Here is a 24,284-nt window from a genome sequence, read left to right as displayed (position 1 = left end):
CTCTTCCTTCATCTTTAAAGCCAGCAAAGCAGCATCTCTCTGACCCCAGCCAGGAATGGTTCTCTACTTCTAAGGACTCATGATTAGAATGGACCCATCAGAGAATCCAGGATAATCTATTTCCCTGCATCAAGGTCTTTAATTCATTCACACCTGCACAGTAATACAGAGAAAAATGGAACACTTAAGCTTCCTTTCTGTCCATAAAGTCTCAAAGAAAATGATGTAAATGTTTTTAGTAACAAATTATTCAAAACTCAGTTTGTAAAAAACACTTAAGTTGCTATTACCATTGATGTAACCAAATACCTACTACCAGGCGATCTAATTATTTTTTGGCATTTGACTTAGTCACTTTTATAAGAGAGAAAATTCACAGACTTAGACAAAAGGCAAACAAATTTTAGTAAATATTTTATTTGGAGATTTTAAAGTTTAACTTTGTAACCACTTGTACTCATTATCACTGAAATCTAGCAGATTCCCCTTCAAATTTAGTTGCAGGTAGAGAGGTTGGAACTAGAATGTTCAAGACAGTTTATTAACGTTTTGGAAAAAAAAATCACGCATCCCATGGATCTCCAGGCATGCTCCTGAAACCCACCTTGTCCACAACCCTCCTCCTCCTTTTCCTCAATGCCTCCTTCCATGCTGGAACTGTGGAGGACTCTAATGCCATATTTTCCTTCCTCTTTTCACTTGATCTCTCACATGTATATGTCTGGGAAGAACTTAACTGCGATGGAAAGTTCAGGGTCATTTTGTAGGAATTTTTTTTTTTTGGTTTATCCATCAGCCTCCAAGCATCCCTAGAGAGTCATGTCCTCCGGTCCAGACAAAGCCCACAGAAGTCGATTTAATGGAAATAGTTGTCCCTCTGTCATTTTGTGAAGTTCTAGTCAAAGCCAGAGCCAGGGCTGAGTTGACTCCAGGTAGTAAATTAGAGGTGTGGTTTGTGTGTTGCCAGCAGCGAAGTTAGCCTTGGTGTGGTAGTTAATGAAACTACCATTCACAACGGGTAGTCGTTCACATCAGGCTTCCGTGGTGGCTCAGACAGTAAAGGATCTGCCTCCAATGCGGGAGATCTGGGTGTGATCCCTGGGTCGGGAAGATCTGGAGAAGGGAATGGCTACCCACTCCAGTATTCTTACCTGGAGAATTCCATGGACAGGGAGGCTGGCGGGCTACACCTCATGGGGTCACAAAAAGTCATTCACATAAGTTCTGCGAATTGAATTTGGAAGTGAGGAAGTGGCGATGGAGGGAAGGGGACTCTTGGAGGTGGTCAGTGTTTCCTTGGCTTGAACCTGAGCGCCACGCTGTTGATGCAGAACCTCTGCCCAGCAGGCCCAGGTCCATCGGGGAACACATGGCCGAGGTGAGCTTCGCACTGCAAGGAGAGCAGCCTCTGTCATCTCTCACCAGGGACAAGGCTCTTTAAGTAAAACCCAGACAGATGAACCCCATATGGCGGGCCCACTCGCATCTTTGACCCGGTATTGGGGGAAAGTCTATTGTATCAGAATTTGATTCAGAAATGAGAGGATGTAGAGCACATGGGGTGGTAAATACTCTCTACTTGATCAGTGAGAATGTGAGCAAGTGATTTAACTTAGGCCTTGATTTACTCATCAATGAAATGGGGATGATAATTATACTTATGTAACAGAGCTGTTATTATGATTCATTGATACAATGCATTGGGACTTCCCTGGTCCCAATGCAGGGGGCCTGGATTCAATCCCTGGTCAGGGAACTAGATCCCACATGCCAAAACTAAGACCCGGGGCAGCCAAATAGATAAATATTAAAAAAAAGAAAAAAGCAGTAACACAGTTCCCGAGTGAGTGAATCTTGTAGCCAGTATATTATTATTGTTTTTTTCAACTGAAGACAAGACTAAGCTACATTTATCTGCTTACAAAACCAGAACATTTGAGCACCCAAAGATATCAAGTTGAATCTGCTGTCTGGATTTAAGCCACTCTCTCTGCCAGGCTCCCAGGAGAAATAAGCCCCGATGTTACCTTTAGTACTGCTCTGCTCTGCTTGTAGGCGACACGCTGCAGAGCGGGAAGGGGGCAGACAGATGCCAGCCACCCTGGACCTTCCTGCCGCTCCCCCTGCACAACAGAATGTGAAGGGCCAGCTCTTTCTTTCAGACCCTCGCTCATTCCCATCTCTGCAAGGCTAGAACCAGGCAAGGCTCCTTCTCCGGTCTGCAGTGCCGGGAGTGATGGGAGAGAGGAACCGGGTAGCAGCTCAGGAGAAACCCAGAGTGCTTCCGTGATAAAAGTGCTCCCGTCCGTAACACCAGATGTGCAAGGACAAGTGAGCTGTCCGCTGCACTCAGGAGGCACAGGGGAAAACAAAACACATGAAACAAAGACACCCACCTGCTTACAGACGACCTCTGTGCGAGCCAGTCCCAGTGAGGTGTCCGCACGTCTCAGGATCCCCGTGTTACTCTCATCAGAGCCAGACGTCCCGTGAGCCTCAGAGAACGAAGGCCATCCCGTGCCGGAGCAGAACTTCTTCTCAGAGCTGTGTTAGAAATCACGACACCTACAGCTGTGCAAACCGCTATGAACAAACAAAGAGCGCTGTGTGCCCCAACCCACGTCTCTACAGAGCACAAACCGATTCCCTTCTTCTCTGCCAGACCTCAAGGCCAGTTCTCTGAACCACAGGGGTCTGCCCACTGCACCTCCACTATTCAAGATGCTGTCTCGTCACGTCAAAGATTTCTTGTTCCTTTAATGTTGAAGGCATCCCTCTCAAGCTTCGACAAGGACCAAAAACACAAGGAGCTTTGTGAACCGCTCCATGTTAGGAAACAGATTAAATGCCCGTGTTCGAAACGCAGGGAAGGGGGAAATCGAAATGAAATGAGTGGTCAAAGGGTTTAGCGTATCATGGGTTCAGAGAATCAGAGAAATGTGAAAACTGATGAAACAGCCGTGCTCAGCCACAGGAACTTTTGGTTATCTGAACACAGAGCCTGACTGCCTTCGGGGGTTCAAGAGTTGCCTCTGCCGCTTCTTAGCTGTGTGAAACTGGACGGGCTGCTTACCCTGTCCAAGTCACAGTTTTCTCACCTCTAACATGGGGACAATAACATCTACGTTATAGAGATGCTCTGAGGGCTTAGGGAGCTATGCAGAGGAGCACATATTGATTAATAAGCCTGGGCACCCAGACTCATCACTGCAGTGCAGTGACCTTCCCGGGAAAGCCCCCCAGGAACGAATGATGCTGGGGGTAGGGGGTGGGGAGGACAGAGGCGCTAACAAAAGGAGGAGGGCAACAAGCAAATCTACTCATCAGAGACCCACTCTCTAAGTACTTTGTTAGGTGAACTCCTTTTCTTTCTTTTTAAAAAAATTTTTGGCCACACTTTGCAGCATGTGGGATCCTAGTTTCCCTAACTAGGGATTGAACCTGCATCCCCTGCATTGGAAGTACTGAGTCTCAACCATTGGACCACCAGGGAAGTCCCCAAAGATGAACTCCTTTACATCATGCTAGAAAAACAAATTTCAGAAATTTAAATGGCAGGAAATGGCTCTCTCTATCTGAGGGAGAGACAAGAAATGAATTGTAAATTCTGCAAAAAAAAAAAAAAAAAAAAAGCCTGAGTGAAAAGAGGGGCAAAGTGGCAAATAATCAAACCCCTAGACTATGAGCACAGAAGGAAGCTCAGTTTAGAGCACAAACCCAGCAGAAAGAGTCTAGGCTAAGTCAGTGACTCAAATACTGATGGGTCTTGGGACCCATCTGTTACTAAAAAATTATCGAGGATCTCTGAGACTTTGATTTACATGAGTTGTGCCTATCAGCACTTAACAAATTAGAAATTATGAGTGAGAGTTTTAAAGACATTTATGCATTGAATTATTTTTAAAAATAATAAATTCATTATAGGCTAACACAACCTATTGTTACAACAAACTGAAACACTTAGTGAGACGAGTTACACTGTTTTGTAACTTTGCAAATCTCTTTTTAAAAAATTAATTTATTGGCGTATAGTTGCTTTACAGCGTCGTGTTAGTTTCTACAGCAAAATGAATTGGCCATACATATACAAACGTTCTTTCTTTCTTTGGATTTCCTTCCCATGTAGGTCACCACAGAGCACTGAATAAAGTTCCCTGTGCGATACAGTAGGTTCTCACTAGGTATCTGTTTTACACATCATATCAATAGTGTATATGTGTCAACCCCAATCTTCCAATTCATCCCACCCCCACTTTCCCCCTTGGTATCTGTATGTTTGATCTCTGCGTCTGTCTCTATTTCTACTTTTTGCAAATCTCTTTAATGTCTAGCCTGAAAAAAATGACAACTGGATCTCCAGACGTGCTCATGCATTCAATCTGCTGCAACACTGTTCTGACTGAAGGCAGGAAGAGGATGTAGTCTCTTGGACGTGTGGGTGTGTGCTAAGTTGCTTCAGCCATGTCCGACTCTGTGCGACGCTATGGACTGTAGCCCGCAAGGTTCCTCTGTCCAATTGGGATTCTCCAGGCATGAGAACTAGAGTGGGTTGCCATGCCCTTCTCCAGGAGATCTTCCCAACACAGAGATCGAACCCAGGTCTCCTGCGTCGCCAGCAGAGTCTTTACCGTCTGAGCCACGGGGGAAGCCCCAGTCTCCTGGATACACAGTTAGAAAAGAAAGCACCTCGAAGAGCCCTGGAAAGACCCTGGGAACTCGGGTACAGCTCTGAGGTTGACTTCTGAGAGCCTGGGGTGTGAATCCGGGCTCTGGTATGTCTGTACGCCCTTGGCAAGTTATTTAACCTCGTAAAGTCTCTGTTCCCTCGTCCACAGAATAGTAACAGCATTTTTACCTCACAGGGTTGCTGAGGATTGACTGAGATGCTTTCTTCATTTAGCGTTTTTACCATCGTGTTGGACACATGGTACCTAAGTTAGTGGTTATGATTTTTAAAATATCATTATTATTGGTAGTACAGGTATCCATGAAATTTGTGCAGCTGTGGGTCCAATTAGAAGTGTCTGCACATTCAGACTGGGGCTTCCTAGGTGGCTCAGTGGTAAAGAATCTGCCTGCCAATGCAGGAGATGCGGGATCGAGCCCTGGGTCAGGAAGATCCCCCGGAGAAGGAAATGGCAACCCACTCCAGTATTCTTGCCTGGAAAATCCTATGGACAGAGAAGCCTGGCGGGCTACAGCCTACAGGGTTGCAAAGAGTTGGATACAACTGAGCACGTGTGCACACACGTACACTCAGACTGGCTTCTCTGCAACCCCTTTTCTTTTCCAAGGGTTCAAAACTATACATCTGAGCCACTTTGGTCCAGGGAAAAACATTTTAAATATCCTTTAATCATAGCTTTTTCATCCTCAACATTATATATAAACTAGTGATCATTAAAACAAATCTGATGGAGAATTATGAATATAATAATTTTTTTAATGAATGAATCTAAGACTAATAAAAAGTCATTTAAAATGTTTTATGGGAAACAATAAACTTTTATTGATGCAATTAACAGAATCTGGAGATTTTACCAGGTAATATGAGAGGCCCATCATATATCCTTTAAGAGGGCAAACTTAAATATTAAGGGCAATTAGAAATTGCAATATATATATTTAAATGATTAGCAGATTGTAAGACCCGCCCTTGAGAAACTAAAACCATTCTGGACCATCTTTACTCTTAAAGGGAGTAAAGATATATATCATGTATACTCTTTAAGGGATTCCTTTTATTTAGTTTTATTATATGTTTATTTGCTTTGTTTTTGTCATTGCTTCTAGAAACTCCATGGCCCCCAAACCAGCAGCAGAGGCACTTGGTGATAACTGACAATCCTCATGGTAGAAGAATTCCCATTCATTTCAAGGAACAGGAGCACAGAAAAGGTTAACAATATTACCTAGTTCCTACAACACGTGGGATGCCAGAATATTCTGTGAAAAGGGAACTAACCTCAGGCTCTCAGATTCCTTCTATTCTAAAAAGATTTATGACTGTGAAACGTGATCTCACAGTAGATTTTAATAAACACATCCAGAATTGGAGAGGAGGAAGGAAGGGGAATAGAGGAAGGGGTCAAAGTCACATAATTCCAAGGTTAATGAAGTGACAGTCTGGAGTCCAGTGCTCTTGACCTGGAAACCCTGGACCAAATGACTCTGAGCTGGAGAGTCAGCAGCTCCCCTGAACCATACTGGTTCAGCTCAAAGGGAAGTCTGCAGGCAGCAAGGGACCCGGTGGCCAAGTGGCTGTGATCCCTCATCCACTTGATTTCTTAACTGTTTAGTTTTGATTGACTTTTCACCTCCTTTCGACTGTGTGCAAGCATTTGAAGGGATGTTCATTTCTTCTCTACCCTTGCTCTCTGTTACTGAGGATGGAGACCGGGGACAGGAAGAGAGGGAAAACGAGAGGCCCAACAGGAATCCTGACAGTTATCTCCCCTCTTGAATGGGAAGCACTGTCAGGAATATAGTCTTCATTTATAGATTCTCATTAATTAGAAGAGATTTCTTAGGAGTTCCTCATTATCAAAAACACTTTCATGTATAAGGCCCTAAGGCGGCTCTGTCTGTAAGAATCTCATTGCTAACATGTATCCGGTGCTTGGCATGTGTCAGGCGTTGCTCTGGTGCTTTCACGTGTATTAACACATAACTCAGTTACTCCTCCCTATAGCTTTATGAGCTCAGTACTACTAACATGCTCATTTTACTGGTTGGGAAATCAAGGCACAGAGGGGTTAAGAAACTTGCCCAAGGTCACACAGCAATTAAGCCAGGATGTATATCTACAGACTTCACCACTCGACTACATTGTCTCTCTTGTAAACAAACAAGGACTTTAAGGACACAGAAGATTCTAGAACATAAAAAGATTCTTATGAATACATTCTTATTTTTCTCAGACTAAGCTTCAGGAGGAAAAAAATAAAACAAACTCCAAAGTCCTTAAGAAATGAAAATGGAAACTGCAACTAAAACTAAGTGATTAAAAAGAAACAAATAGGTTGGCAGATTGGCAGGTCAGTAAACTGGCTACTTGCTGAAAGTGCTTTTGAAGACCTGGCTGGTTTTATTAGTCTTGGCTGCCGTGGGGATGGTCACTCACCTTCCTTAATTTGAACTAGCACTGTGCTAACAGAGTAGCTACTGCTCATGGTGGTCTCTCACGTTTAAATTACTGTAAGTGAAATAAGATAAAAGATTCAATTTTTTAGTCGCATCAGCCACATTTCAGGTGTTCAATAGCCACATGTGATTAGTGGCCACCAAAGTGGATGGAGCAGATATAGAACATTTCCATCACTGCAGAAAGTTCTACTGGACAGAGCTTTTTGCTCTGGTCTCTCCAGTCCCTCCCTGCCCCAACACTCTGATTCCCCAACAGAGCCTGCAAGGTGGGTAGGAAGATAGTGTCATCTTTACAGGTGCATAAACTGGAACACCAATGAAGTCAAAATAACAAAGACTAAAATGTAGGAACATGCTCTTGCAAGGATGACAGTCAGAAGCTAGAAACAGAACCTCTGGCTGCTGACTGCACAGTCACAAAGCCATCTTTTCTATGTTCACAACACAGTTGTTTGGCTAAAAGCAGGTTGGCCATCTCAAGGTCCCACCTCTCCCCCTTTAAACAGAACCAAAGGTCAAACAGTAACTAATGGTTCAGAAATATGCGTGCATTTTACCATTCCCAACTTCCCCCAGGCCATCTTCTCAGTCTGACTGCCATCTTTGCCATCTCTTCACCAGCCATTGACAGAGTGAATGAATCCCGGCGAAGGCCTGCCCTTCTGTGAGCATGAAGGAAAATCAATCCTAATCGTTGCTCATCCTTGCAGGCGGGGTTTGGCCTTCCAAATTCAGGCCCCATTAGCAGCCAGCAGCCCAGGAAAGCCCAGTCTGCTGAAAGCCCAGAGCACATAATGAAGCACTGCCTAATGGAAGATTCACAGAGCTGGCTTGATTTATATTTTATTCTAAACCAATTTAGGGTTGATGCAAAAGAAATAAAAAACAACTTTGAACTTCTGAAAAATGGGACTTCAAAGATGTTTTCCTTTCCTCTTCATCGAATCTGCTTTTTTTAGACTGTTTCCTGCATGTCTAAACAAAAAAGCCTTTGTTGAGAGATTTCAGATCCTGATTGACTTAAAAGAGGCTTTGAAATCAAGGGACAATTAAATTTACTTTTAGCTACATAGAAGAGGCATGGTATTCACTACTGTCAAGCACTGTGGGGAAGCTATCCTCATAAAATTCTACATTTCCTAAATTAAATTATAAACCCATTTTTTCCCTGGGAGAGATACAGTTTTAATCACATGGTCAAGCAAATACCATTATGGTTTAGATGTCTTTAAATACTTTCCCAGGGAAAAAACTAATAGCTTTATCTTAAGGTGCCCACCAAGTTTTTTTTTGGTTTGTTTTTTGCTATTTCTTGTGGATACAGAAAGAAAGAATATAGGCTAAGATGTTAATGCTATAAACACTAGAAATAATCAAGACAGGCAAGAATGTTAAGTGAACAGCCCTCCTTATGGTAACCAAGTCAATCAGGAAGGGCAGTGAAAAACATGGTATGTATTGGGTTGGTCAAAAAGTTTGTAAGATCCTATGGAAAAACCCAAATGAATTTTCTGGCCAATCCAATATTTATCCAAGGCCCCAAAAGACAGAGCGGTATGAATTTTGAGGCTCACTCTCCTTTGGTACCTCTTGGTCTTTATCTCACCTGAAGAGTGGGCTGTCACAACAGACACAGTGATACATCCCTGGTTCCTTGTTATTCAGGTAGATCCCACTGAAAGGCTGAAAGTAAATGAGATATATCACTGTTCAGGTTTCTCAGAACACCGGCAGCAATGATACAGCAGATCGAAATCCAAGATTAAGTTCTCCAGTGAAGGAATTTATGAAGGAATTTTTGTACTAATTTGACAAAGTGCAAGTATCACTGGAGAGAAAATTACAACAGGCCCAGTGAAGCAGTCTGCAGGCTTGTTTACGGCCGACCTTTATTGTGCCAAATGTTCAAATTATGACATTAATGATGCTTTGTATTTATATAGCATCTTTCATCCAAGAACATCAAAGCCTGTGGAAAAGCAAGAGAATGGGCCTCTGGATTGTGTTAGATCTCAGCCTCCATTTCAGAAGTTAATACAACAGGAATCTAGTCCACTGACTAAAACACTCTGAAATCTCCAATTAAAGACAGGATATAGATATATTAAAAAGCAAGGCTCAGGCTTCCCTGGTATCTCGGGCGGTAAAAAGCAAGGCTCAGTGAGATTGGGGTTGTGCCTTTAATATGCTTCACGTGGTGTTTAGGATACTTCATACTGAATAAATGCTAAATAATGAGCGAGATTCTCCCAGTGCCTAAGTTACTACTTAGATGAAATTACCACATTAATTGTGGCTTAAGGAGTTTGCAGGTTCTGAGAAGAACAGGAGACTTGAAGCAATGCGTGAGCCAAGACTGCTATATATTTTTTAAAATGTTATTTGGTAAACTGATCTCATTGTTTGGAACAACAAGAAGACCATTTTTGCCCAATTCCATCTTCTCTATCAAAGAAATTTCAAGAAAGAGAAACTGTTGCATGAGCCTCCTGTGAAAATCCACAAGCAGTGGCTGGTGGCAGGCACTGTCCTATTCTTTGGAAGAGAAGCTGAATACGGGATGGGTCACTGAGTCCCAGAGCTGATTCAGGAAACAAGCGGCCCCTTCAGCCCTCTCTAGACAAATCCCCAGTCAAATGGTCACATTCCCTGTGGTAGGAGTAACAGCACATTTTCAGGGAGCAGCGTAACAGTCAATTTCAAATTAACCTACTGAGCCCACCATCTGGGCACACTTGGATGTTTTCCCTCTTTAAAAATCCTAAACTTGGCTGCAGACATCAAACAGTGGTGAGCCGGTCTTTTTCTGGCTTGTCCCCTCGAAGGCTTGCATCTCACGCTGGCACAAAGTGGTATCTGGAATGAAGAGGAAGTTGCGCCTCCCTCCCACCTGGGCTGAAGAGACAAACATGCCAAAGGGCTACCCACATGTGAAGCTGATCTAGAAATGCCTACTTTTGGGATCCGGACAGCCTGCTAATATTCACAGTATAATGTTTGATATTGCAGGGACAGCTGGACAGAGGAAGTGACAGGGAACTGGTACCACAACAAGTTAAAAAAAACAACAACAAAAAATCAGACATAAAAGAATCCTTCGCTGACATATTTTATGAAATGACATCTCTCCTCTGCCTCCTTGACTGATTTCCTGCTGTCCACCCTCATCCTTTCTCCTTAATTTTATACAAGTCCTGTCATATTATTTAGGGCCACACTCAGCTTCTATTTCACTCGCTCATTCCAGTATTACTTGAAAACCAAGTGTGTATCCAATGCTGGACTGGGTACCAAGGTTGCAGAGATGGAAAAACAAAACAGAACCAAACTAACCCATGCTTCCTGCACTAGGAATTTGCTACCAAGTCAGGAAGAGATGTGAGCTGGCTGTGGTCACACCATGTGACCGTAGTTCTGATGGGGAGGTCAGCAGGGAGTGGGGGGTACCACTAGTCCCTTTATTATTAGGGAAATTTTCATGAAACCTTTCTGGACCAGGTAGTATTTGAGATGTCTGAGATCAGGGTTTTCTTTTTCTTTAACCTCTTATCATCATTATTTTTCATTGCATGGCTGACTGGTGTTTATTACAGGAAAATGCCAAGACACTAAAGTGAGTTTTGAAGGATGAGGAGGAGTTAATCAGATAAAGACATTTCAGACAGAGCAGCCTGGGCTGGGCTCACGTCACAGAACAGAGCAATGTGGAGAAGGAAGACGAGGTTTGCTGGAAAGGCAGGGAGGGCCAGATCATAGCGGCTTTAATCAGACCATGCTTCTTGTTGTTCAGGCGCTCAGTCATGTCCGACTCTTTGCCACCCCATGGACTGCAGCACACCAGGCTGCTCTGTCCTTCACTATCTCCTGGAGTTTGCTCAAACTCATGTCCATTGAGTCGATGATGCTAAAGAGTTTAAGTGCCATCTTACTGAAAATGGAAAGCCACTGGAAACTTTTAAATTGGGTGTGCACACAATCAGAGCTGGTTTTTAGAAGGAGCACTCAAAGGACAGTCAAACAGCCACCAGTTCAGGCCTGGATTTAACTATGGCAAGAATAGTGAAAATAAAAAGATGAGGACGGATTTAAGAATTGTTTTGAAGAGAAAACTGAAATGAGTGACTGTACAGGGAGGGGGTCAGAGGCAGAATGACTTTCAAGATACCCCCATCCCTGGGTTTTCAAAATCTATCCTATGGACTAAATGTTTGTGTTATTTAGTTGATAAGTCATGTCTGACTCTTCTGCAATGCCACGGACTGCAGTCCTCCAGGCTCCTCTGTCCATGGAATTTTCCAGGCAAGAATACTGGAGTGGGTTGTCAATTTATCCTCCAGGGAATCTTCCTGACCCAGGGATTGAACCTGTGTCTCCTGCATTGCAGATGGATTCTTTACTGCTTTACCACGGGGAAGCCCCTAAATGTTTGTGTATCCCCCCCAAATTCATGTTTAAGCCCTAACCCCCAAGGTGATGGTATTTGGACTTGGGGCCCATGGGAGGTGATTAGTTCATGAGGGTGGAGCCCCTCCAGAGTGGGATTGGTGCCCTGGGAAGAAGAGACATGGGAGGGATGACCTGTTTCTCCACCACATTGGGACACGGCAAGAAGGTGACCATCTGCAAACCAAGAAGAGAGTCCTTATTGAACCAAATTGTTTGGCACCTTGATCTTAGACTTCTCAGCCTCCAGAACTGTGAGCAACAAATGTCTGTTGTTTAAGCCTCCTCGTCTGTGACATCCTGCAAGAGAAGCCCAAACTGACTATGACTATGTGCGCACCAACGCAGCCTTTCCCTTCTCTGATCTTGTCAATACCACACACCTGTTGGAAACAGATGATACACTTAAGTGATTTGCAGGTTATTTCACAGAGAACTATTTACAAAGATGGGGACAGGGCCAATGGATACCAGCAAGGGAAGGTAAAGCATCCCTAGGCCAGTGACCGAGAACACACCATGGGGCACAGAGTGGGCAGAACCCATGGGGCCGAAGTTGGAGGGGTGGGCTGCCTGTGGGGGTGGGGGGCGGGGAGGCTGCAAGCTGTGTGGGAGGAACACAGCCCCGGGGGACCCTCGATGCCTGTTTTTCTATTGTGTCCTCTGATTTGCTGGCATCTCCCAGGGGCCAAAGTCAATCAGGAGTCAAGAGGGCAAGGGAGCTGCTTGGCCTTCCCAGAGTTCAGAGCAGAGTGAAGCACGTGGATGGCAGATCTGGAAAGCAAACAGTAACCTGCACAAAACCTAGCTTCTACTGACATTTGACTTTAAAAAAATATATTTATTTATTTGACTGCACTGGATCTTAGTTGTGGCACAGGAGATCTTTAGTTGTGACATGTGAACTCAGTTGTGGCACATGGGATCTAGTTCCCTGACCAGGGATTGAACCCGGGCCCCCTGCATTGGGTGTGTGGAGCCTTAGCCACTGGACCACTGGGGAAGTCCCTGATATTTGATTTTTAGTTACGGCTCAACTAGTCTGTGAACCCCCTTGTCATACCTGGCAGAGGGCTAGCAGGTTACTGCTGCCCAACAAAAAGCACATGCAACTGAATTCTAATTTTGAGTCACCAGATAGAAGGCTGAGGTGTTTCCCTTCTCTTTTCTTAGCCTCATGGAGCTTATGGAGGCTTATCGTTCTGCAGCATTCTAAAAAGTTACATGTGGAAATGAATCAACTGAAAGGGATTTATAACATTACTTAAAATAATGGATGATGCTCATTTTGTAAAATGGCCAAATGCAGAGTATATCACACCATCTGTTTGAGAATCCCATGTATTTATTCTCCTAAACATCTGGCAGCTTATCTCCAGGCTGCCATTTCCAACTCTAATCCCTGTGTGGCTCTGTCCTTCAGAACAGGGCTGACTTACAGTGCTCTGGGAAGACACACAACTGCTCAGGGAATCACAGGTAGGTAGCTCTCTTGTGCTATCTGCATAATGATTAGTGTAAGTGTCTTTCCTGGGCTTACCTGGTAGCTCAGTGGTAAAGAATCCATCTGCCAATGCAGGAGATGTGGGTTCAAATCCTGCATCAGGAAGATCCCATGGAGGAGGAAGTGGCAACCTGCTCCAGTATTCTTGCCTGGAGAATCCCATGACAGAGGAGCCTGGTAGGCTACAGTCCACGGGATTGCAAAGAGTCAGACATGACTGAGCACACACACACATAAGGAGTACCTACCTGCCCTATGCTGGGCTCTTTTCCAGGCACTGGGGACCCAGCCATCAACAACACACTGACCAGCTAAACAACAACAGTCTCTTTCCAAGGGAAGCCTTTATTAAAAGCCCGCCCACAGAAGTTTTCAAAAATATCAGTATTTCACCAGAATCTATGGAATCTTCTGGTCTATCTAATGACTTTGGCATTGGCAGTGAAGTTGAAGGTGGGACCATGATTATATGGCTCCAGCACATGGACAGCTTACCTGAATTTTGCAGGGACTGCTAACTTCAAAGATATAAATATCCTACAACATTCAAAACCGCTGTGCTGTGGTCCACTCTAGGGGGTTGGCTTCACAAATGAAAATACCTACTGCTGCTGCTGCTGCTAAGTCACTTCACTTGTGTCCGGCTTTGTGCAACCCCATAGACGGCAGCCCACCAGGCTCCGCCGTCCCTGGGATTCTCCAGGGAAGAACACTGGAGTGGGTTGCCATTTCCTTCTTCAATGCATGAAAGTGAAAAGTCAAAGTGAAGTCGCTCAGTTATGTCCAACTCTTTGCAAACCCATGGACTGCAGCCTACCAGGCTCCTCTGTCCATGGGATTTTCCAGGCAAGAGTACTGGAGTGGGTTGCCATTTCCTTCTCCGGAAAATACCTACTAACCTGCCTCAATAGCTATTTTCCAGTGGTCATATTTGGGCTTAAGACAAATGGCTTTCTGTGAAACGCAGGGCGGTAAAAATGGTACTATACTGAGTAACCACTGAGGGCTGCTTTCTCAGGAAAGTCAAGAGAGCTGAGGTTATTGAAGACAGTTTCAGTAATATGTCCCCCTCTTGGCCTGCAGTCATTCAACTGTCCCAACGCTTGATTTTTTTGAGCACCTGCTATCTGCAGGGATGTCATGTGCTAGGATGGCAGGTACTGAGCAGGAAAACCCAGCCTGGGGCTGGGGGAAGGCTTCCCTTTGGGGGTTGAGATTGGGGCCAAGAGCTGAAAGGTGGGTTTGAATGAGTTGGAGTTGGGGGAGGACACAGGGTGAAAGGGCCTGAAGTGGGGAAAGCCCAGGGTCTTGGAGCTGAACAAGGAAAAGTAGCCAGATCTGAGGATGGGGGTGGGAGGCAGGGACCAGAGCTTTAGGGCCTTGTTAGCCACTTTTAAACTTTCTTCTTTTACTTTGAAAGCAAGAATTTAGAGTAGGGGGTGATGTGGTCAGGTCTGTTTTCAAAAGATCTCTTTGGCGGCTGGGAGGAGAATGGCACGGTGAGGAGCAAGGACAGCTGTGAGGAGCACAGCTGAGGCAGCTGCTTTTGACCCAGGGATGGTGGGGCCTGGACCAGCCTACTGGGGAGAGCGGCGGAGAGAAGCAGGGTGATGAGAAGGTCATTTAGGAGGCTGAGTGGGTGGACCGGCCACCGGAGGGCAGTGTGTCCAGAGAGAGGTTTCTGGCTTGCATAACTGGATGGATATTCATGGCCAGAGGATAACAGTGGAGGGTGCCAGATTAGTAGATAAAATGATGAGTTTTTTTTTTTTTTTATTGGAGCCACCTTATAATATTGTGATGGTTTTTACCATACGTCAACATGAATCGGCCATAGGCATACCTGTGTTCCCTCTCGCCTGAACCCCCTCCCGCCTCCCTCATTCCTCCAGGCTGTCACAGAGCACTGGCTTTGGGTGCCCTGCTTCATACATCAAACTCCCACTGGCTATGTATTTTACATATGGTAAGGAGAAGGTGGGATGATCTGAGAGAACAGAAAGTAGTTAGGTTTTGTAGTGAGATCGATTCCAATTTGTCACGCACCACACCCAACACATCTACTCAGAAACTGTAGATGAGTGTAGCTTACCGGCTCTGTCCCTTTTTCTCTCGTGACATGGAACTGCTCTGGTGTCAGCTTCTTTTGCCACTCACTCTTGGAGACAGCCAGCTGACGTTTTGTAAGAGACCCTGTATTGTTAAACAGGAATTTCAAAAAAATGAAAACAGCAACGAACACTGAGGTCGACTTCCTTGGATTTGTCTATGACAATTTAGTTATTCCCCCAAAGAATTAGAGTCATGCCTTCACTATAGATATTTGTATTTTAATTGTTTCTTTGTATTTCATTGCATTGTTTAGAATCTCAAAATAATAACTCTATAAGAATGTATTTAATAGCAGTGGTTGACAATTGCAAATTATTAGATGGGTGCTATTGGCTTCAAATGATGTCTTTGATCAAGTTACAGATTTTTATATATTTCTACATTATTAAAACATATTTTGCTTTAAGAAAAAACCCAGCAAGGCACAATGACCTTTTCTTGCTAAGCCTCTCTCCTGAAGTGCACCAGTTGCCAACAAAATATACCGTAACTTCCCCTCCACTCCCACCATTTCCTCCTTCACAGAGACCAGAAAGCTCAGGTACAAAATGCTTTAATTGACTCATTAGTTTAGTAAGAGATGAGTAATAAGCAGAAAGCCAGTTTTCCAGTTGCACTGGGGCACAGAAGTTAAAGAGGTGACTGAAATATGAAATAAAGCAGAATAAATTCTCTTTGGTTTGCTAAGGGTAGAAATCAATCCCTCTTCCATTACTACGTTCAAAGGAGTATTTCCTGTCAGGATACAGGTGGGAGTAGCTGACAGACTGGAGAGAAAAGATTGTTGAGCCAGTGGGTTATTAAACCCTCTTCCTTGCTGGTTTATAAAGATATCTCTGATTTTATTCATCAAAGAAGGTCTCTATTAAAAATTCTTCTTGTGTGAAAAAAAGAAGACTCCCACAGCACACATTCCTGAAAGGGAAACTGAGACCTACCATAATCTATGATTGGGCTTCATGGTTTTTATCCACTTGGGTCTTCCTTTCTTCTGCTTCCTACAGTTTCTATGTTACTTTTATTCCAATGAGTATAAACAATGTAACTAGGATAATACTCTCTTTGGCCATGGGGGGGCGGGGGCGGCGGAGGTGGGAAGTCTAACGTCTGTGATACTGTTCTAATCATCCAATGTTAAGAATATGAAAGGATCATATCATCTGCACACCTCAACTTACACAGTAGAAAACAGAGTAGTGATTGAAGGCTTTATTAGGAAGGTGGCATTTTGGCACAGAGTTGAAGGAAATGAACAAACACATCAGGTGAGTACCTGGAAGACCATTGCAGGCAAGAGAAGCAACAGGCTGGGTGCGTGGCATGTCCTATGAACAGCAAAGAGGCCTGAGCAACTGGGGGGGAGTCAGCAGGGAAGGTTAGTGGAAATGAGAACAGACAAACAATGGGGGCCAGATCGCTTAGGGCCTTGAAGACTATTATTTCAATCAATCAGTTAAGGCTGAGCTGGTTCTTCCAGGCTGCGCTGGTTTTCTCTAATTGCGGTGAGTGGAGGCTACGTCTCATTATTGTGCGGGGGGTTTCTCATTGCAGTTGCAGAGCTTGGGCTCTAGCTGCGTGGGCTTCAGTACTTGCAGCACGTGGGCTCAGGAGTTGTGGTGCACAGGCTTAGCTGCTCCAAGGCACGTGGGATCTTCCTGGACCAGGGATCAAACCCGTGTCCCCTGCATTGGCAGGTGGATTCTTAAATCACTGGCCCAGCAGGGATGTTCAGGCCTTGAAGGCTTTTGTAATAACACTGGCTTTTGCTCTCAGTGAGTCTGGAAGGCAGTGGAAGGTTAGCAGAGACATGGAATGATCTAACATATTTTAAAAGAATTAGTGGCAGATGTTCCAAAAAAAAAATGAAGCAGGGTAAAGGCTGAAGCAGGAGAACCATTACAGAGGCAGGCCTTTACCCTGCTTCATTTTTTTTTTTTTTTTGGAACATTTCGAGGCCAGCTCTGAGAACTGTGGTAGTTTATGTCATGGCTGCAGCCTGATCATGTTTACTTCTTCCACCTGATGGGGGTTTCAGTCTCTGTAAGACAGCTCACAGGCTATGGTTCAGAATATTATCTGTATCCCTGGCTGAGAGGCAGAAACCTGGATTGGGGTGGCAGCAGTAGAGTGGCTTAGAAGTGATCAGTCGGTGGACACGGTCAGATGGTGGAGCCGGGGGATCTGCTGATGGGCCAGCTGCAGAGGCGAGAGAAAGCAAAGGGTCAAGGGTCACAAGCCACGGCTTCTGGGCCCTGGAAGATGGGGAAGACTTCAGGAGGAGTAGGTTTGGAAACCTGATTTTGAATTTGTTAACTTTTAAAATGCCAATCAGGTATTCAAGTGCAGGTGTCAAGTAGGCAGTTGGCTATATGGATACAGAGAGGCGGAGGTCTAAGGTGGAAATGTTAACTTTAGGATTCCTCAGCTTGAAGCTGTTTTTTACCTTGGGGGCTGGCAGATCCTCAAGTCAGTGAGTGTAGACAAAACAGAAAGGCCTGAGGATTGTACGCTGAGGCTCTTCTCCATATACAGGTTGAAGATACATGGAGGCAAGCAGGGAGGTGGGAAGGAAACTGAGATGCAGTGTCCTAGTGAAATGGAGCAGGACCCTATGGCCCTTCCCCAACATGTCTGCCTTTTGTCTGTGAAATAACTTTAGTCAAAGAATAAGTTTAATCAGGAACTTCCCTGGTGGTCCAGTGGCTAAGACTCTGAGCTCCCAATGCAGGGAGCCTGGGTTCAATCCCTGGTTAGGGAACTAGATCCTGCCTGTCACAACTAAGATCCCAGAGTAACCAAATAAAAAGTATATTAAACAAATAATACATTTAATCAGTGAAGTGAGAAAATACAGAAACAAAAGAAAACAGTCAAATGGGACAAAATAATAATAATTTAAGTCATTAAGCAAAGTCAAGGACTTTTAGTTCCTTCTCAAGGGATACAGATAATATTCGGAGCCACTGCCTGTGAGCTGTCTTATACTGAAACCCCCACCAGGTGGAAGAAGTAAACATGATCAGACCACAGCCTTCACATAAGCTGCCAGTTCTCAGAGCCGGCCTGGAAATAGGAACAAACCTACCCTGGAACTGAAGATGAACTGTCCCTGAAACAATCAATGACACTGATTAGATCACCGCAGAAGCAATTTCAAGACTGTCAGAGCTGACTGTGCTGTTTCAGCATGTAGCCCCCTCCCATCACCGACAAAAGCTCTTGGGCACTCAAGGGGCGTGGGGGAGTCAGCCTTCGAACAGGAGTCCTCTTCACCCCTGCCCCGCCAAGCCCAGGTTGCTGGCCTCTGAAATGCAGCAACCTTTCCACCATTCTCGCCTCTTTATTGGCTTTTGAGCAGCGAGCAGCCGGGAGACCCTACTTTGAGTTAGACTTTTGGGCTCTCATCATGGGACCGCCGCGCTCTCGCAACACCTGGCTCGCGAGATTTCCCTGAGCAGTGCTGCGGCCATGATGAGGCGCCAGCGGGGCTGTGAGGAACTGCTGCTCTGGGCTTGCTGGCCCCAAGAGCGGGGTATGAGGGGACATCCCTAGCAGCTGCCGAATCCGTTTTGTTTTGGGGATCCTCCCTGTTTCTCCGCTGCTCGGCACTGGCTGGCTGTCAACGTACGCTTTTCTTCGGTGGAATGGAAACATGTGTCTGGATGAGCTGACGAGCTCCAAGCCCCAGTAAGTCAGTCCACCGGGGTGCAGCCGGGCTAACTTCTCTTTGAGCACGAAGTACTATTTGGGTATTTTGCCAATTGGTTCTGACATGGGTATGATGTCCAGGAGCGTTTGTGTTGGGGACTCTGTATTGGTTATTGTCTTGAAGGATTTGTGACAGTTCTGTCTTCTGGTGTGTGAGTGTATATTCCATTTGTGTGATTGGTAGCTTTCTTGTCTTTTATAAAATGGGAGATTTGGTTCAATTTATTTGAAAAATTTTAGCTATGAGATTATGATGAAAGAAAAAGAAAGATAATTTTTTCAACAACATATGACAACAGTATTAGACTCTAAGAAAAAAATGGGTTAAGATGAAACTCTTCTGAAATTCCAAAACTTGTTCTTTTTGCATATGCAGTTATGAAATATGTCCGTAACTCTGCCTTACGTAAGTGTTGGTTTAACAGTCCAATTATTTTTTGGGGTTTTTTTTTAAGGCTTTAAATGGTTAAAAATTATAATATGTAATTAAAGTTACTAAAAATGATGAGGGAGCATTTCAGTGTGTAAAGCAAGTAGGATACATGTTGTTGGTGAGAGAAGGTATAAAGAATGGAGGTATTTTTTATTGAGGAAAAATGATGATAATAATTTTGTCTTGGAACTAGTTGTGATCTCGGAGGGGAGAGCAGTGAGTGGTTCTGAAGAGAAAACTTAGTTTCCTGCCCAGGAATTGAACATGGGTAACCTGGATGAAAGCCAGGAATCCTAGCCAGCAGACCACCAGGGGCAAGAGGTTAGAAGCAAAGTGGTCCTGGCTCTTTCCCTCATTTGAAAGCAAGAATGTTTCAAGGAGGCAGAAACTGTAAAAACAGGTACAAAGTTTATCATTAGAGTACACAGCACAGTAAGTGGGCGGGCATACAGATAAATCATTTGTTATTTAAGACAGAAGAAGAAATACACAGCTGGAGAGAAGGGGCATTGGGTACCCTCTCTAAGGAGGAGGAGAGCATAGGAAGTAAGGCAGAAATACATACCCAGGAGGAGTGTGGGTGTCCTGAATGAGAAGCGCAGTAAAAAGGTGATTTAAATCCCTTAATTGGACAGTCCTTCCCCATATTTTTGGAGAAGGAAATGGCAACCCACTCCAGTATTCTTGCCTGGGAAATCCCATGACTGAGGATCCTGGTAGGCTACAGTCCATGGGGTCACAAAGAGTCGGACACGACTGAGCGACTTCACTTCCCCATCTTCGTTTACCTTTGGCCAATTATTACTTTTTTTCACAACTGACTGGTCCTTGGACTCTCCCCATGATGAGTGCGCAACTTTTTGTTAAGATGGATCCCATCACAGAGGCCTGGGGGTGATGTCCATGTTTATTATAGACCCCCAAGAAGCCTTCCTGCGCATGTGTAGACAGGGAAGTTTTCTTTGACCTCAGGAGTTGACACCTTGTCTCTTAGCCTAGCTCAGGTTTTGTCACTAGCTTTGTCACTGGAGGGTCTGAGTGAGAAAAAAGCTTGAATTTTATTCCACTTGACAAACACCAGCTGTTCAGCCCAGGGGCCTATGTATCTCCTGCCTCAGTTGTTTCTGGATGGGGACAACTCATATGGATACAAAAAGTGATAAAAGGTTTGTGAAAAAAGGGAGCTTTGAGAAGAGTTTTATACTTGTCAGGAGTGATTAAGATTAGACTGGATTTAATTAGGTAAATATACTTTGTTATTAATAGTAAGCTGGAATAAAAGTGGAATTTGGTTTTCTTTCTCCTTGTTAAGAGATCAAAACTTTCCTGGAATATTGAGTTGCTTTTGACAACAGATTGCAAGTTTCTTTCTATAGCTAACTTTGAGTATCCCAAAGGGCCTATAGGCATCTCAGAAGAAATGTTAAAGTAACTAGGATTATTTAGTATGTTAAATTACATGGAAAACATTTGATTAACTTTCAGGTTATAATGCTGAACTGGGTAAGAAATTTAAAGAATTCTAATGGAAAGCTATTGTTTTGCTTCAAAGCATATTTTTGATCCCAACGTTTGGGATGGAAGTTATCACAGAGTATAATTACTTATGATGTGTACCACTGCTGGTTTTAAGCTTACTGCTAAAAGTACATACAATGGTTGTGTGACAACTGTATATAAGTGATAAAATGTATAGCCTATAAAATGTCTCCCTGTCAGCATATCTCTGTACTTGTTGTCTGATTAGTTTTCCCTCAACGTGGATTATTAAGTCCACAGCATAGGGTTAAATATAGCTACACTTTTATCTTTTCCATTCATTTATGTAATTATAACTAATGCTTATTGTATACCTACTAAGAACCAATATTGTGGTAAAACATATTTAGTTTTTTCATTTATTCTGTGTAATAACCCTACTATTATCATTATCCTTATTTTATAAAGAAAAAAACAGGCTTATCCATACCAAGTTCAAGACATGCTCAAAGACACACAGCCAGTGGGTGTGGCAGTCAACACTGAAAGCCCTTAACCACAAAACTATTACCTGCCTATCATTCTCAATGGTTGCCTACTAGTTTGTTGAATTGAACTTTCATGGTTTACTTAAGCATTCCTTAACTGATAGACATTTGGGTTATAGCCAGTTTCTCCTTCTTAAGAGTAGTGCTGTTAAAAGCATCTCTGCACATATAACTTTGTTGTTCTTTTGAATTATTTCCTTAGAATAAATTCCCAAGAGTGGGTGTCTGATAAGTGAGCAGTTCCTGTTAAGTACTGGTGTCTGGCCAAATTTTAATGTTGCTGAAGAACCTCAGATTCCAGGGCAATTTATTAGGCTGTTTCCGACAGCAATAAGTACAAACATAAAGGGCAAATTTCCGCTGAAACCACCACCCTCTAAAGGGGAATGAGGAGGGCTCCAGCCCAGAACTGTGATGCCTGAACCACCACCTGTGGTTCTCAGGAAATCTACACTTAACACTAAGCAGGCAAAGAACAAATAGGAGATTGGCTGACTAGAGACACCAGGAAGGGTCTTAAGTACGTGACCCCAAGTCATATTTGATCAGCTCCCATTGCACCCTGCCAGGGCTTTTATTTATTTAACACTACATTTTGAAATTTTCAGGGGATAAAAAGAATTCCGAGTGACTGGATACATTGATAGCACAGATATTTATCTTTAAATATCTTCAATGGACACATAAATGGATTCCAAGATGGGCTAGCTGGGGCAGTTGCCCAGAAAGGCAATCAACACATGGCAGTTGTGTCCCCCAAACTGGACATGAAATACAGTGCCAGCTGACCCAAGATCCCACTAGAGTCCCCTTTAGTGACTCTGTACTAAAGGATGACGTGTCAGCGTGCCCCAATCCCACAGAGCAGCCAAAGCCATGTCGTAGAAGAAACACACACTTTTCCCCGGTTTGTGTCACAGCCACTGACTAACGATGGTTATCAGGTTAGAGGGGGGAAGGGATTACGAGTCCCCACGTTCCCCCTGGGTCCTGGAAACACAGAAATAGAGGTCAGGGAGCAGATCCACAGGCATGCAAAGTTAGAACTGCTTGCTTCTGAGGCGCAGAAAGCAGCAGGCATAACTGGACGAGGGGGACAGTGTAATGAACAGAGCAGGGGCTGGCTGCAGCAGAGAGCGCTCTGGGAGGTCTGCTGACCCAACACCGCCGTCCTTCATCTGGAAGCCCGGCTCCAGGGTACATTTTGTACAAAAAAACAAAACAAGTATGTATGCACCTGGGAGGAGAGAACCTATACTTTTCCACAAACCCTTATACGGGTCAGTGACTCCCCCGCCCACGCCCCTGCAAGTTTACAGCCCGCCGTCCTTAGATGGCAGAAGGTGGGCGGGCAGGAGCGCCCCGACGGAGCTTCCCGAGAACGGACTAGTCAGGTCCAGGACCAGCCGGCGGGGGCCCCCGGAGACCCGGCAAGCGAACAAAAATCGAAAGCCGGGAGGTGGGGGCAGGGCCTGCGAGGCCTACCTGCTTGCGGGGATCCAGCACCTGCGCGGAGGCCGCCGCAGTCCGCTCGGCCCCGCGCAGCCCACCCGGGTGCCTCGCGGAGGGGAAGGCCCCGCAGAGCTCGCAGGAGGCCCGCCATGACGCTCAGCGCGGCCGGGCGGAGCCCACGCCGCGGCCCCGCCCACTCGCGTAGAGCCCGCCCCTGTCTTCGAGACTCGGCTCCGCCTCTTTCCCCCTTCCGCTCCGGTCGGCACTACAGCCACCACGACGCTCCGCGCTTCTTTACCTTCCCGAGCTGCTGCCCCCCTACTCCTCCCCTTCGTGCATCCCTCCTCTTAATCCCTTTCTGCTCCTGTGCCTACCTGCCTCCCCTTGGCCTTCTTTGGTACCCTCTGCTCACGTAACGCTCCTGCCTCCCTGCGTGCCTCCCCCAAACCCGTCCCTGCCTCTACCCTTGCGGCTCCTCCTCTGGTCCCACCTAGCAGCATGCATTCCCACTCTGCTCCCCACCCCGAGCCCACTAATCTGTTTTAGTTGATTTGCATTTTCTAGAATTGCTTATAAATGGAATCTTTTTTTTTTTTTTTAATTTTGTCTGGTTTCTTTCATGCAGAATAAATGTCTTGACACTCCTTCCAGTTTTTGCATGTAGCAACCATTCGTTCCTTGTTAGTGCTGAGTACTATTCCATTTGTAGTCATACCACACGTATTTATCTAGTCATTTGTTGATAGGTATGTATACAGTTACCAATTTTTCCTTATTAGAGATAAAGCTGCTGGGAACATTTCTGTGCAAATCTTTTGTGTTACCGACCACAGTTCTTGGACTAGAAATTGATAAAGAGGCCAGATAAGAAATTCAGACAAGGCTTAACTGGGACTTGTGCTGCAACAGGAGAGAGTGAAAACAAGTAACAGGTGTCCTTGATCCCTCCCTGAGCAGGGGTGAGCTGGTTCCTTATGTGGAGTGAGGATAGGGGTGGATCCAGGGGTCATGCTGGAGGGGTTCTTTGGGTGGTTTGCCCATCCTCTTGATGGTGCTGTGTGCAGGGTGTATGCGCAGTACCCTGTTTTTGCTCCTGGCTCCTCAGCAATGGCAGTTGTGTTTTTGGTCTTTTTGTACCTTGTTGTTCATAATTTGTCCCAATTGCATGCACTTATTTTTCAGTCCCTTATAGTTTCTTTGTATTTTGTTGCTGGAGGAGACATTTGTCCAGGTGCAAGCATTATAGCGACGCGTTCCGGGTCCCAGTTCCCAGCCTGTCTCATTTGTATGAACATGGGATTTCCTTTCTCTTGGGTAAATATCTGGGAATGGAATGACTAGGTCATAAGATAAGTGTAACTTTTTAAAACTACCAAAATGTTTTCCAAAGTGGTTGTTTCACCTTCCATTCTAGGGAGGGCCACCAGTCTTACAGACTCCACCAAGGCTCCTGTCTTCC

The 24,284-nt window shown here is 44.8% G+C and overlaps 1 protein-coding gene across 1 annotated transcript; it reads right to left on the bottom strand.

Moving 5' to 3' along the window:
- Nucleotides 1-401: 401 nt before the first annotated feature.
- MSRB2 (methionine sulfoxide reductase B2) lies at nucleotides 402-23,017 on the bottom strand. The gene is made up of 5 exons (XM_043884154.1): nucleotides 22,859-23,017; nucleotides 15,186-15,286; nucleotides 8,753-8,829; nucleotides 2,397-2,544; nucleotides 402-1,390 (listed from the first exon to the last, which is right to left on the bottom strand). Exons 1-5 carry the CDS (start codon nucleotides 22,974-22,976, stop codon nucleotides 1,286-1,288), a joined length of 549 nt encoding a protein of 182 aa, XP_043740089.1. The 5' UTR covers nucleotides 22,977-23,017; the 3' UTR covers nucleotides 402-1,285.
- Nucleotides 23,018-24,284: the final 1,267 nt, after the last annotated feature.

This window comes from Cervus elaphus, chromosome 23, assembly GCF_910594005.1.
Source record: "Cervus elaphus chromosome 23, mCerEla1.1, whole genome shotgun sequence".
NCBI lineage: Eukaryota > Metazoa > Chordata > Mammalia > Artiodactyla > Cervidae > Cervus > Cervus elaphus.
The sequence above is the reverse complement of the archived record's forward strand: the minus strand, read 5'-3'. Positions and strand labels throughout refer to the sequence as shown.

Coding starts and splice junctions, on each gene's coding strand:
- MSRB2 (XM_043884154.1), bottom strand. CDS start 22,976: ATGGCGGGCCTCCTGCGAGCTCTGCGGGGCCTTCCCCTCCGCGAGGCA. Junction 15,287..22,858: donor TGCTGGATCCCCGCAAGCAG/GTAGGCCTCGCA, acceptor TTAACAATACAG/GGTCTCTTACAAAACGTCAG. Junction 8,830..15,185: donor GAGAAAAAGGGACAGAGCCG/GTAAGCTACACT, acceptor ATTTACTTTCAG/CCTTTCAGTGGGATCTACCT.